Here is a 14,729-nt window from a genome sequence, read left to right as displayed (position 1 = left end):
GCCAAGATCACACCACTGCACTCCAGCCTGGGCGACAGAGCGAGGCTCCGTCCCAAAATAAATAAATAAATAAATAAATAAATAAATAAATAACTTGGGTCATTATTAATGCTTATCTAGATTTTTTCTAAAGAAAAAAACTAAAAATATGGTCAGAGGTCATGAAGTAGTAAAACTAGGAGGGGGGAAAACCCCACTTCCTTCACAAAGACAGAGCCTGCTGCTGCTTTATGCCAAGTTTTGATTCTACAGTAATTTCTTTTTTGTGTGTGATGGAGTTTTTGCTCATTGCCCAGGCTGGAGTGCAGTGGCACGATCTTGGCTCACTGCAACCTCTGCCTCCCAGGTTCAAGTGATTCTCCTGCCTCAGCCTCCCGAGTAGCTGGGACTACACGTGCACACCACCACGTCTGACTAATTTTTGTATTCTCAGGATAGATGGGGTTTCACCATGTTGGCCAGGCTGGTGTCAAACTCCTATCCTCAGGTGATCCTCTTGCCTCCACCTCCCAAAGTGCTGAGATTACAGGCATAAGCCACCACACCCGGCCCCAACCTTTACTTTATATTCCTTAGCAAGCTTGTCCAACCCGCAGCCCACAGGCTGCATGTGGTCCAGGACAGCTTTGAATGTGACCCAACACAATGAATAAACTTTCTTAAAACATTGTGAGATTTTCTTTGTGATTTTTTTTTTTAGCTCATTAGCTATGATTAGTGTTAGTATATTTGATGTGTGGCCCAAGACAATTCTAATTCCAGTGTGGCCCAGGGAAGCCAAAAGATTGGACACCTCTGGCTTATGGTTTCTTACAACAAAGTTTATTGCTTTTTTTTTTTTTTTTTTGGTATATAAAGATTTAAAGTATTGGTCTTTTGAGGAAGTTAGATGCATCACCACTATATTCCAACTGAGTCATTAATCATGTCGTTTAATGTTTACCACATTAACTCGTTTGCTTTTATGAGGCGCTGAGGAATCAGTTCTTTCTGCAGAGGTTCAACTGAGGAATCAGTTCTTTCTGCAGGGGTTCAAGAAAAGGGCCTTTGGAGGCCCGTCTCAAAAAAGAAAGAAAAAAGAGAGAAAACTACCACCTTATGCCGGGAACGGTGGCTCATGCCTGTGATCCCAGCACTTTGGGAGGCCGAGGCGGGCAGATCACCTGAGGTCAGGAGTTCGAGACCAGCCTGACCAACATGGAGAAACTCCGTCTCTACCAAACATACAGAATTAGCCAGGTGTGGTGGCACATGGCTGTAATCCCAGCTACTCGGGAGGCTGAGGCAGGAGAACCGCTTGAACCTGGGAGGCGGAGGTTACAGTGAGCTGAGATAGCACCATTGCACTCCAGCCTGGGTAACAAGAGCGAAACTCCATCTCAAAAACAGAAAAAAAGGGGCCAGGCGCGGTGGCTCAAGCCTGTAATCCCAGCACTTTGGGAGGCCGAGACGGGTGGATCACGAGGTCAGGAGATCGAGACCATCCTGGCTAACACGGTGAAACCCCGTCTCTACTAAAAAATACAAAAAACTAGCCGGGCGAGGTGGCAGGCGCCTGTAGTCCCAGCTACTCGGGAGCCTGAGGCAGGAGAATGGCGTGAACCTGGGAGGCGGAGCTTGCAGTGAGCTGAGATCTGGCCACTGCACTCCAGCCTGGATGACAGAGACAGACTCCGTCTCAAAAAAAAAAAAAAAAAAAACAGAAAAAAAGAAAAGAAAACCACCACCTTGCAAAACCCAGGTAACCCTCCGAACCCTAAGAGACGCTAAAATGAAAGTTGAGGGTTTAAATGCCGTTACATCTTGGGGTAGTTTACTACACGGCATTAGATGACTGAAACATGACTCACTGATACACACAATCAGAATTTGGTATTTGCAAGATTAACTTTAAAAAGTAACATGAGGTAGGACCCTGAAATCATGACTGATGATGCAGGCCCAACTTCTTCTAAGTTCCCAGGCTGGGAAAGAAAATAGAATGAGGGGGGCAAGCTTTGGAATGGAGGCAGCCCTGGATTTCACCCCACCTCTGCCACTGAGCAGCTATGAGTTATATAAGTTCTCTTTGTTTTTCCATCTACAAAATAAAGAGGACAATGACTACTTTTGGGAGTGGTTTTGAGAACAAATTGACATATGCTAAGCATATAGCACTTTAGAGCTCATGGTTTTTTTTTTGTTTGTTTTTTCAGACAGGGTCTCACTCTGTTGCCCAGGCTGGAGTACAGTGGCATGATCAAGGCTCACTGCAGCCTTGACCTCCCAGGCTCAAGTGATCCTCCCATCTCAGCCTCTGGAGTGCCTGGAACTACAGGTGTGCATCACCATGCCCAGCTAATTTTTTTTTTTTTTTTGTAGCAACAGTCTCACTGTGTTGCCCAGGTTGGTCTCAAACTCCTGGGCTCAAATGACCCTCCCACCTCAGGCTCCCAAAGTGCTGGGATTATGGGTGTCAGCCATTGTGCCCAGCCAATTCAATGTTTTTGAACCTTAAGAAAACAAGCCTCCTCAGAACTTCTAGAATCCCAAGAATGCTCCTTCCTGACCGTACCTCAACGTGCCCCCTTGGGTCTCCTCACACCTGTGGGAGCCTCAGCTCCAGCGGGGATGCTGCTTCTTCAAGAACAGAGGCAGGAGCCAGGCCTGGTATGCAGCTCCGAGCTCCCACCTGCTGTGCAGAAGCCATACCTGCCGTGTGGAAGGGTCCCTGCAGTGTCTGCACCAGGGCTTGGATTTCAGGCACATTCTCCAGCAGGGCTTGCCCGGTGAAGAGGGGGTTGATTTTGGCAGCTTTATGACCATGCTCGCGATATACTGTCACCAACCTGGCAAGGCCATGGTCAACTAAATTGGGGAAAATTTAAAAATACAAACAGTTTAGGAGATGACTACAAATCACAAAAATCAGCTTTTCAAAGAAGCTCTTACAGCTCTAGACACCTTTTAATTTATTTATTTATGTATGTATTTATTTATTTTAGAGACAGCGTCTTGCTCTATTGCCCAGGCTGGAGTGCAGTAGAACCATCATAGCTCACTGCAACCTAGGCTCAAGTGATCCTCCTGCCTCAGTCTCCCAGGTAGCTGGGACTACAGACATGCACCACCACACTTGGCTAATTTTTGTGTTTTTTTTTTTTTGGTCGAGATGGAGTTTAACCATGTTACCCAGGCTGGTCTTGAACCCCTGAGCTCAAGTGATTCACTCACCTTGGCCTCCCAAAGAAGGCCAAGAAACACATTTTTACACTTTGTGTTATTTTCAGAACCCAGAGACAATTGTTAGCATATTTTCAAACTTTTTTTTTTTTTTTTTGAGACATTGTCTCACTCTGTCACCCAGGCTGGAGTGCAGTGGTGCAATCTTGGCTCACTGCAACCTGCGCCTCCCAGGTTCAAGTCATTCTCCTGCCTCAGCCTCCCGAGTAGCTGGGACTATAGGCGCCCACCACCACACCCAGCTAATGTTTTGTATTTTTAGTAGAGAAGGGGTTTCACCGTGTTAGCCAGGATGGTCTCGATCTCCTGACCTCATGATCCACCCCCCTCGGCCTCCCAAAGTGCTGAGATTACAGGCATGAGCCATTGCGCTTGGCCCACTGCTTCTATTTCTAACTACTGGCCTCCCAAAGTGCTGGGATTACAGGCGTGAGCCACTGCACCCAGCCAAAGCACATTTCTTTACTTGGAGCAGGTTTAGTGAGTAAAGAACAGAGAGGTACTGAACACACACAGGATGTGTTTGCACTAATACAGCAGGTAGGTGGAGCCATAATAGGTCAAATAAATGAATCAAACCATCCCAGGAAATGAACTGATTTCAGCCTGGGGGTTAGTCCTACAAATTGCTAAGGGTTCTATTTTGAACCTTATTCAAGTTCTCAATTACTGTCATATGAAGTAGGAAAGCTTTATGTTTGTGGCTAAAATCCAGATAGACTATGTCTAAAGCATGTCCCTGTAGGCCACTCTCATCTTTTATTTTTTTATTTTTTTGAGAAGGAGTCTCGCTCTGTCCCCCAGGATGGAGTGCAGTGGCGCAATCTCGGCTCACTGCAAGCTCCGCCTCCCGGGTTCAAGTGATTCCCTGCCTCAGCCTCCTGAGTAGCCGGGACTACAGGTGCGTGCCACCACACCCAGCTAATTTTTTGTATTTTAGTAGAGATGGGGTTTCACCATGTTGGCCAGGATGGTCTGGATCTCCTAACCTTGTGATCCACCTGCCTCGGCCTCCCAAAGTGCTGGGATTATAGGTGTGAGCCACTGCGCCCGGCCCTCACTCTCTCCTTTTAAGTACATATTCTTCTACAGCATTGCAGGAACGTGGTTTTCTTTCTAACTCCAGAGCTACTCAACCTCAGTCACTTTTGGGGGACTTCTCTTTGCCCATCTCTAAATATTGGTAGCCAGGCATGGTGGTGCACACCTATAATCCCAACTACTCAAGAGGCTGACCAGGAGTTCGAGGCTGCAGTGAGCTGGAATCTCACCACTGCACTCTAGCCTGGGTGAGAAAACAAGATCCCATCTCTAAAAACTAAAATACATAAAATATTGGTACTCCCCAGCTCTGCCCAAGGCCACCTTCTCAGTCTACTTTCTCTCTGAGCGATCTCCCCCCAACTCATGATTAGTGGTACAAGAACAATAGCAAACCTACAGGGTAACCCCCATTCCCACTGCAAACCAGCAGCCATACTGAAAACATCCCCTTAGAGGCCGAGGCCAGTGGGTCTCTTGAGGTCAGGAGTTCAAGACCAGTCTGACCAACATGGTGAAATCCCATCTCTACTAAAAATACAAAAATTAGCCGGATGTGGCTGCACGTGCCTGTGGAGGCTGAGGCAGGAGAATCGCTGAACCTGGGAAGTGGAGGTTGCAGTGAGCCGAGATGGTGCCACTGCACTCCAGCCTGTGTGACAGAGCGAGACTTTGTCTCAAAAAAAGAAAAAAAGAAAACATCCCCTTAGAGAAGAACCCATGTCATCTCCTAGAGATCACTGCTTCTATTCCTTTTTCTTTTTTTTTTTTTTTTGAGAAAAAGGCTGGAGTGCAGTGGCACAATCTCAGCTCAATGCAGCCTCCAACTTCCGGGTACAAGCGATTATCCTGCCTCACTCTCCCAAGTAGGTGGGGTTGCAGGCACATGCCGCCACGCCTGGCTAATTTTTGTAGGTCATTTTTCGGTTTTGTTTTCATTTTTCTGAGATGGAGTCTTGCTTTGTCGCCCAGGCTAGAGTGCAGTGGCACGATTGTGGCTCATTGCAACCTCTGCTTCTCAGATTCAAGCGATTCTCCCATCTCAGTTCTCCTGAGTAGCTGGGATTACAGGCACATGCCACCACGCCTGGCTAATTTTTTATATTTTTAGTAGAGACGGGGTTTCACCATGTTGGTCAGGCTGGTCTCGAACTCCTGACCTCGTGATCCACCCATCTCTGCCTCCCAAAGTGCTGAGATTACAGGCATGAGCCACTGCGCTCGGCCCACTGCTTCTATTTCTAACTACTGGCTAGCCGGGCTGCTAATGATACGCTAGAATACTGACACAGACGTTGGCACAAAATAACCCTCCTAGGCCGGGTGCGGTGGCTCAAGCCTGTAATCCCAGCACTTTGGGAGGCCGAGGCGGGTGGATCACGAGGTCAGGAGATCGAGACCATCCTGGCTAACATGGTGAAACCCCGTCTCTACTAAAAATACAAAAAGTAGCCGGGCGTGGTGGCGGGTGCCTGTAGTCCCAGCTACTCGGAGGCTGAGGCAGGAGAATGGCGTGAACCTGGGAGGCGGAGCTTGCAGTGAGCCGAGATCGCGCCACTGCACTCCAGCCTGGGTGACACAGCGCGAGACTCCGTCTCAAAAAAAATAAAATAAAATAAAATAAAAAATAACCCTCCTTGCCCCAAAGAATATGAGGCATGGAGCAGTTTGGCACCAGCAGAAAGAGGAAGCCCTCTCTCGTGTCAGGCACATCCTCCATCCACCCTGGCAACCCATGCTCCCTCAGACTGCCATTTCTTCCGGCAGGGTTTTCTTCCACCAACCCTGTCTCCAACCCCTTCCCTCTCTGTCTCCAGCTCCTTCCACCGAGATCTCTGGTGCTCTGTTTCATGAAAAACAAACCTCTCTGAACGTTCCTCACACTCCTGGGCTTAATCAGAACTTGGCTGTCCCCAGAGAGCACGAGTACAACGTGAAGCTACTCAGTGGCCCTCACCCACACCCTCCAATCGTGAAGACAAAGGTAGGCCCTCCTCATTCTTCACTGACATCTCCCTATCATTAGTTCTCTCTTTATAAACCCGTCCTCTGAGGGACAAGCAATGGCACTAACTCATCTCAAAGTGCTGACGGTCATTAAAAAAATAGTATTATAGAAGAATGATTGATGAAAAAGCCTCAAGATTTAATGAATGGCCAGGCACAGTGGCTCATGCCTGTAATTTCAGCACCTTGGGAGGCCCAGGTGGGCCAAGGTGATCTCATCACCTGAGGTCAGGAGTTTGAGACCAGCCTAGCCCACATGTTGAAACCCTGTCTCCACTAAAAACAAGAAAATTAGCCAGGCCTGGTCACAGATGCCTATAATCCCAGCTACTCAGGAGACTGAAGCAGGAGAATCGCTTGAACCCAGGAGGCGGAGGTTGCAGTGATCCAAGGTTGCGCCATTACACTCCAGCCTGGGCAACAGAGCGAGACTCCGTCTCAAAAAAAAAAAAAGAAAGAAAGAAAGAAAGAAACAGGGTCTGGCTATATTACCCAGGCTGTACTCAAACTCCTAGGCTCAAGAGATCCTCCTGCCTTAGCCTCCCAAGTAGCTGCGATTACAGGTGCACGTCATCACACCCAGGCAGATTTGTTATTTTTTGCTTACTGTATTCTCGCAGTTTTCCACAGTGAACATGTGCAATAAAGCTTTTGTTTTTTTTTTTTTTTTTTGAGACAGTCTCACTCTGCTCTCATCAGTTGACTTCGTGCTTATAACAATCAGTTCTATTTGTCCCTAAGTCTGTTGCTGTGGGAAAAAGTAAAATATTAGGGGGAGAAATCAGAAAAATCTAGAGATTTTTGCACTCATATTGCTTTATTTATTTATTTTTTTTTTGAGACGGAGTCTCACTCTGTTAAAATTGTTTTAAAAGAAAAAACAAAAGAAGTAAAAAAAAATAAGCAAAATAAAAATAAATGGAATTAACTGATCAAGTTCCAATTTCAAATGCTCTAGATAAAATGTACTTCTACTGTATTATCTTCATAACAAAAAATGAAATTAAAAGATTTAATTCTTTTTCCCTGGAAGGATAGAAAAATAAATAAATAAAAATAAAATTTAAAAGAATGAGAGCACAGAAATAGAATTATTCATAAAATACTTCCTACTACTGGATGGCCACAGTGGCTCACACCTGTAATCACTTTGGGAGGCTGAGGCAGGAGGACCCGTTGAGGTCAAGAGTTTGAGATCTGCCTGGGCAACAGAGTGAGACCCTGTCTTTACAAAAAAATACAAAAATTGGCCGGGGGCAGTGGCTCACACCTGCAATTCCAGCACTTTGGGAGACCGAGGTGGGTGGATCACAAGGTCAGGAGATCAAGACCATCCTGGCTAACATGGTGAAACCTCGTCTCTACTAAAAATACAAAAAAATTAGCGGACATGGTGGCAGGCACCTGTAGTCCCAGCTACTTGGGAGGCTGAAGCAGGAGAATGGCGTGAACCCGGGAGGCGGAGCTTGCAGTGAGCCAAGGGCTCAGAGCAAGACTGAGGCTCCTTCTCAAAAAAAAAAAAAGAAAAGAAAAAAAAAACAAAAATTAGTTGGATGTGGTGGCACGTGCCTGTGATTCCAGCTACTCAGGAGACTGAGGTGGGAGGATCACTTGAGCCCAGGAGTTTGAGGCTATGGTAAGCTGTAATTGTGCCACTGCATTCAGCCTGGGCAACACAGTGTGTCTCAAAGAAAAGAAAACAAAACAAAAACAAAACTTTCTATTACTGCAGAAATGCAAGAATTTCTGTAAGAGAAAAATGAATACCTTTACATTAGGCATAATACTGCCCGAACAATTTACTGTTCGTAATATCTGCAAAAGGTCACAGGAATTAGATTTGATGTTTAAGTCCCTAATGAAGCCAGAGAGAATAGAGAAAACAACAGCAGATACACGCCAGCACTCCTCTATAAAGGCATGCTAGATGCTCAAGAAATATTTGTCATTATTTGAATGAAGTCCTGAGATCAAGAGTCACACTTCATGATAAAAGCTTTCAGAGCCCTCAAATTCAGAGTAGAAGAGCTGAAGCGGCTTCTTCTCCCTCACTTTGCACCCTCCCATGCCAAGCCGTGGGGCCCGGTGGGCATGCATGCATTACTCCAGTCTGCCCTGCTGCTGGACAGGCTGAGTCAAGCTGGGCCAGACTGAGCTTTTCCAGATTTTGAAATTTGGAATTCAGAGACAGCTTATGAGAAAACAGCTAGCCAGAGACTGCTGCCTTCAGAAAAGCCTAGTTGAGGGCAGATGGCTTGAGCTCAGGAGTTCAAGATCAGCCTGGCCAACATGTGAAACCCTGTTTCCACTAAAAATACAAAAATTAGCCAGGCATGGTGGTGAGCACCTGTAGTCCCAGCTACTCAAGAGGCTGAGACAGGAGAATCTCTTAAACCTGGGAGGTAGAGGTTGCAGTGAGCCAAGATCATGCCACTGCACTCCAGCTTGGGCGACAGGGCGAGAACCTGTCCAAAAAAAAAAAGTACAAGAGCTAATATTTTCATGGGCTGGGTGTGGTGGCTCATGCCTATAATCCCAGAACTTTGGGAGGCAGAGGTTGGTGGGTCACTTGAGGTCAGGAATTTGAGGCCACCCTGGCCAACGTGGTGAAACCCCATCTTTACTAAAAATACAAAAATTAGCCAGGGTGGCACATGCCTGTAATCTCAGCTACTCAGGAGACTGAGGCAGGAGAATCACTTGAACCCAGGAGGCAGAGGTTGCAGTGAGCCAAGATCACCCCACTGCATTCCAGCCTGGGCCACAGAGTGAGACTGTGTCTCAAAAAAACAAATAACCATTCTGGCTAACACGGTGAAACCTCGTCTCTACTAAAAAAAATACAAAAAACTAGCCAGGCGAGGTGGCGGGCGTCTGTAGTCCCAGCTACTCGGGAGGCTGAGGCAGGAGAATGGCGTAAACCCAGGAGGCGGAGCTTGCAGTGAGCTGAGATCCAGCCACTGCACTCCAGCCTGGGCGACAGAGCGAGACTCCGTCTCAAAAAAAAAAAAAAACAGGTCGGGCACGGTGGATCATGCCAGTAATCCGAGCACTTTGGGAGGTCGAGGTGGGTGGATCACCTGAGGTCAGGAGCTCGAGACCAGCCTGGCCAACACAGAGAAACCCCATCTCTAATAAAAATACACAATTAGCCAGACATGGTGGTGCATGCCTGTAGTCCCAGCTACTCGGGAGGCTGACTCAGCAGGAGAATCACTTGAACCCAGGAGGCAGAGGCTGTGGTGAGCCAAGATCGTGCCACTGCACTCCAGCCTGGGCAACAAGAGCAAAACTCCATCTCAAAAAAAAAAGTACACCCATGAATCACTACTCCTAAACCCACCTCCATTTTAAATTGGCATTGTTGATAAATAAATTCGAGTTTCCTTGGAAATTGAGGTTTACAGAGGTGAAAGTACAAGCTGTTACAAATATCTAGTTACAAAGAACACTCACCATGGGTCAAATTGTAACTAGAGAAACCACTGCCATCCAAAAGGTTACTAGGGGCAAATTCAATATCTATTTAATTAATTAATTATTTATTTATTTATTTATTGAGCCAGAGTCTTGCTCTGTCACCCAGGCTGGAGTGCAGTGGCGTGATCTCAGCTCATTGCAACCTCAGCCTCCCAGGTTCAAGTGATTCTCCTGACTCAGCCTCCTGAATAGCCAGTATGATAGGCACACACCACCAGGCCCAGCTAATTTTTGTATTTTTAGTAGAGATTGGGTTTCACCAAGTCGGCCACGCTGGTCTCGAACTTCTGGCCTCAAGTGATCTTCCCACCTCAGCCTCCCAAAGTGCTGGGACTACAGGTATGAGCCACCATGCCCAGCCTCAGTATCTCTTTAAAGCCTTAATACAAGGGAAGTCTTAGTGAATGATGTGGTCACCTGTGTAGACATTTATTTTAGCCAAGATAAACATATGAAGAAAGAAGGCCAGTGAACCGGACGCGGTGATAAACATCTGAAGAAGATAAACATATGAAGAAAGAAGACCCGTGAACCGGGCACACTGCAACGAGCTGTGATTGCACCACTGCACTCCAGACTAGGTGACATAGCAAGACTTCATCTCAAAAACTAAAAATAAAACAGTAATAGTTTAATATGTTGCCCAACATATAAAGATACTTGATAACTAATGTTATGCCTGCATATACAAAATGAGAATATACTATATGTCACAAATAAATTGCATATATAGAACCCTCTTTTCATTCCTTAGGAAGTATAAATTATTTGGGGCTGGACACAGTGGCTCATGCCTATAATCCCAAAACTTTAGGAGGCCGAGGCAGGCATATCACCTGAGGACAGGAGTTCGAGACCAGCCTGGGCAACATGGCAAGACCCTGTCTCAAGTGATCTGCCTGCCTCGGCCTCCCAAAGTGCAGGGATTACAGGCGTAAGTCACCGCACCCGGCCCCACGTCTGCCACTTTTGTATTTTTGGTAGAGATGGGGTTTCACTATGTTGGCCAGGCTGGTCTTGAACTCCTGACCTCATGATCTGCCCGCCTCGGCCTCCCAAAGTGCAGGGATTACAGGCATGAGCCACCGTGCCTGACCTAATAAATAAAATTTAAAAAAAAAATTTTTGATGTGAAATATGAGGTGAAAAAGATATAGGTGGATTGCTCATCCCAGATTACTATAATACCTCTATGGCAGACACTTCTATGATTCCCAACTTCCATTCTCGCCTCTCTTTGATAGTAATAGAGAGCCTAGGCCGGGCGCGGTGGCTCAAGCCTGTAATCCCAGCACTTTGGGAGGCCGAGACGGGCGGATCACGAGGTCAGAAGATCGAGACCATCCTGGCTAACACAATGAAACCCCGTCTCTACTAAAAATACAAAAAAATTAGCCGGGCGAGGTGGCGGGCGCCTGTAGTCCCAGCTACTCGGGAGGCTGAGGCAGGAGAATGGCGTAAACCCGGGAGGCGGAGCTTGCAGTGAGCCGAGATAGCGCCACTGCACTCCAGCCTGGGCGACAGAGCGAGACTCCGTCTCAAAAAAAAAAAAAAAAAAAAATAGAGAGCCTAGTATGTGGCCAGCCAGAATAAAGAGCCACTTGCCAGCCTTCCCAGTAACCTGGTGGCCATGTGACTAAGTTTTGGACAATGAGATGTAGCAGCAATGTATGCGACTCCTGGGTCACGCTCTTAAGGGGAAGGAAAGAAGATATTCCTTGTCTTTGTGTATCACAGCACCTGAACTCATCCAATCTAACACAGAATTTGGTACAAGAGGGGGGTGGCTGCCCTAACAGAGCCTAAAAATACATATGGCATTGACTTAGCAGACAGGCAATGGGTGCCAACAACACAGGTATTTCCACCTAGAAAGCTGATGGGCAGTGTTATGTTATAGGACAAAACATTTGGTGAAACTGAGGCAGACTGCATGCCCTTGAAACCTGTAGCTCAGGAGTGTATGTTCACTGTTTCTCGTCACTTTCAGGAATGCCCAGGAGAAAGATGAGGTCAAGTTGGAGCTCCCTAATGAGCAAGTAGACATGAAGGGGATTTCGGCTCTGCAAAAAGGAGGTACCCTCCTGGCCAGGCACGGCAGCTCACACCTGTAATCCCAGCACTTTAGGAGGCCAAGGCCAGTGGATCACTTGAGGGTGGGAGTTCGAGACCAGCCTGGCCAACATGATGAAACCCCATCTCTACTAAAAATACAAAAATTAGCTGGGTGAGGTGGCAGGTGCCTGTAATCCCAGCTACTCGGGAGGCTGAGGCAGGACAACCGCTTGAACCCGGGACACGGAGGTTGCAGTGAGCCAAGATCGTGCCACTGCACTCCAGCCTAGGCGACAAAGCCAGACTACGTTTTAGGATTAAAAAGAGAGAGAGAGACAGAGATATGAGATTTATTTTAAATGCCCTCCGAGGTGAGGAGCACAATATTGAAGTTCTAGTGTGTGACTGATGGAAGATTCAAAGGTCAGGTGCCCAGATGCTGGAGGGGATCTTCAACATTAATCTAATAATCAGATCAAAGATGCCAAATGATTTTCCTCTAATAATCAATCTGTAAGTATCTTCTACTCCGTGAGGACAAATAATGACACAATAATTTTAGGGCATAAATCAAATACTCAAAATCAGTCTCGCAAATGAGCATACAACAGAAGTTCCAAAAACTGACATTCATGACTGTTAATTCATTAAAACCACCAGCACATACCGAGGTGTCAACAGAGTGGCTAAAAGGAAAAGAAGGAAACCCCACCAGCACATAGTTCCAAATTCGGCAGAGTTAAGACTTAAACTCTAAAATTAAAGTAACAGACTAGCTACAAGGAGACAAATACATAATAAATATCATGCTGTCGGCCGGGCGCGGTGGCTCAAGCCTGTAATCCCAGCACTCTGGGAGGCCGAGGCGGGCGGATCACGAGGTCAGGAGATCGAGACCATCCTGGCTAACACGGTGAAACCCCGTCTCTACTAAAAAAAATACAAAAAACTAGCCGGGCGAGGTGGCGGGCGCCTGTAGTCCCAGCTATTCGGGAGGCTGAGGCAGGAGAATGGCGTAAACCCGGGAGGCGGAGCTTGCAGTGAGCTGAGATCCGGCCACTGCACTCCAGCCCGGGCGACAGAGCGAGACTCCGTCTCAAAAAAAAAAAAAATAAAAATAAATAAATAAATAAATAAATAAATATCATGCTGTCTTCCAAGACTGGAACTAACTGCCCATTTCTCCCAAGCAGTGCAGTCTTGGACCCCCCACCTGCTCACATAAAATCCTCAGAGATGGTCCTGGAAATGTACCCTTGGGAGATTAAAACTTTACTTCTCCCACAGCTCCGTTGGTTTTCTAGGCTGGGTGCAGTGGCTCAGCCTGTAATCCCAACACGTTGGGAGGCCGAGGCTGCAGGATTAGCTTGAGCTCAAGAGTTCAAGATCAGCCTGGGCAACATGGTGGGACCCCATCTCTACTAAAAAAAAAAAAAAAAAAAAGCCGGGCTTGGTCGTCCCTCTGTGTCCCCAGCTACTCAGGACGCTGAGGTGGAAGGATAGCTTAAGCCCAGGAGTTCGAGGCTGCAGGCAGCTGTGATCGCAGCACTGCACTCCAGCCGGGGCCACAGAGCGAGACTTCGTCTAAAAATAAAAATAAAAAAAGGAAAGAAAAAGAAAAAAAGACTTTCTCACACGTTTCCAACAAAGGAAAGAAAAGCTCTTCCAAAACCAGGTCCGGACCAGCAAGATGGGAAGACCACCCAAGCGTGGACCTCAAGGATCCTCAGTTACAGAGGCTGGACGGGGGATGACCGACACTAAGCACCCACACCTACCCTCTGCTCCCTTCACCTCCCCCTCCTCTCCACTGGCCGCGCGTTCAGGCCGGCGGCCGGTTCCCCGACCCCGACACCCCACCGCAAATCGACCAGGGGATGATGCTTCTGCGTCCCAGCCCCCGCTCCCACCGCCCAGGCCCTATCCCCGACCTGGGGGACGCTCCAGGGCGCCCCGGGGCTCGCGGCTCTCGGGCTTCCTCGGCCGGTAGCCGTAAACGCCCCGCTCGGTCTGGTAGCCGCGCCAGATGAGAGGGGGAGCCCGGCCGAGGCCCCGTCGTGCTGCTGCCACAGTAGCAGAGGCCATGTTCACCGGGTCCCCAGTCCAGGACCCTGAGGCGGGAGCCCGAGGTGGTCCCACCGGCCCTGGTAAATCCGGGACTCTCAACGAGGAGGCCGGAGCCCCGCCCCCAGACAACTCCCCCGCGACTGATTGGCCGAGGGGCCGGACCCTCGAAGCCAATCCATGGCAGCGGCGCTCACAGCGAAGCCTCGCCCAGGATTGGGGCGGGACTCCAGGGCGGTGCCGGCTGCTGAGACCGCTCTGCTCCAGCGCAGGACGGGGCAAGTAAGTGTCCCGCGGTGCGGTACCTGCTCTCGGTACGAAACCGGATGTAGCTGCAGTGCCTGCAGTCTCCCGCCAGGAGTGTTCACCCATCACGCCTGTGCCCAACCTCATAGACACAATCTAAGGGGTCTGTTACGGAAAGGACAAATTAGCCACAGGGTGGATAGGAAGTGGCTAGAACTGAGACCAAGGGACGCAAAAAGGAAAGGTTATTTGGGGCAGTTGGAAAACCAATACCCCTATTTTTTTTGTTTTCTTAAGAAACTTTAAGAGAGGCTGGGCGTGGTCACTCACGCCTGTAATCCTGACACTTTGGGAGGCCAAGGGGGGAGGATAATCTGAGGTCAGGAGTTTGAGACCAACCTGGCCAACATGGCGAAACCCCGTCTATACTAAAAATACAAAAATTAGGTCGGGCGCGGTGGCTCACGCCTGTAATCCCAGCACTTGGGGAGGCCGAGGCGGGTAGATCACCTGAGGTCGGGAGTTGGAGACCAGCCTGACCAACATGGAGAAACCCCGTCTCTACTAAAAATACAAAATTAGCCGGGCGTGGTGGTGGGTGGCTGTGGTCCCAG

The 14,729-nt window shown here is 48.1% G+C and overlaps 1 protein-coding gene across 7 annotated transcripts in view; it reads right to left on the bottom strand.

Annotated features, from left to right (window-relative positions):
- The window catches only part of DHTKD1 (dehydrogenase E1 and transketolase domain containing 1), a 55,304-nt gene extending 41,335 nt beyond the window's left edge, over positions 1–13,969 (bottom strand). For 5 of the 7 annotated variants that reach the window (XR_012417466.1, XR_012417467.1, XR_012417468.1 and 2 more), the window contains exons 1-2: positions 13,737–13,969; positions 2,692–2,847 (exon numbers count right to left, since the gene is read on the bottom strand). Coding sequence is in view for 4 of the 7 variants with exons in the window: in XM_005564629.5 (XP_005564686.3) it covers positions 2,692–2,847; positions 13,737–13,890 (310 nt within the window). In the remaining 3 variants the exon portion in view is untranslated. The remainder of the gene's footprint in view (positions 1–2,691; positions 2,848–13,736) is intronic. The other 2 variants (XM_015455548.4, XM_074001017.1) reach the window with 1 other exon arrangement.
- Between the last annotated feature and the right edge of the window lie 760 nt (positions 13,970–14,729).

The sequence above is a fragment of the Macaca fascicularis genome, chromosome 9, assembly GCF_037993035.2.
Source record: "Macaca fascicularis isolate 582-1 chromosome 9, T2T-MFA8v1.1".
In the NCBI taxonomy this organism is placed as follows: Eukaryota; Metazoa; Chordata; class Mammalia; order Primates; family Cercopithecidae; genus Macaca; species Macaca fascicularis.
Note: the sequence above shows the minus strand (reverse complement) of the source record. Positions and strands in the feature narration are given on the sequence as shown.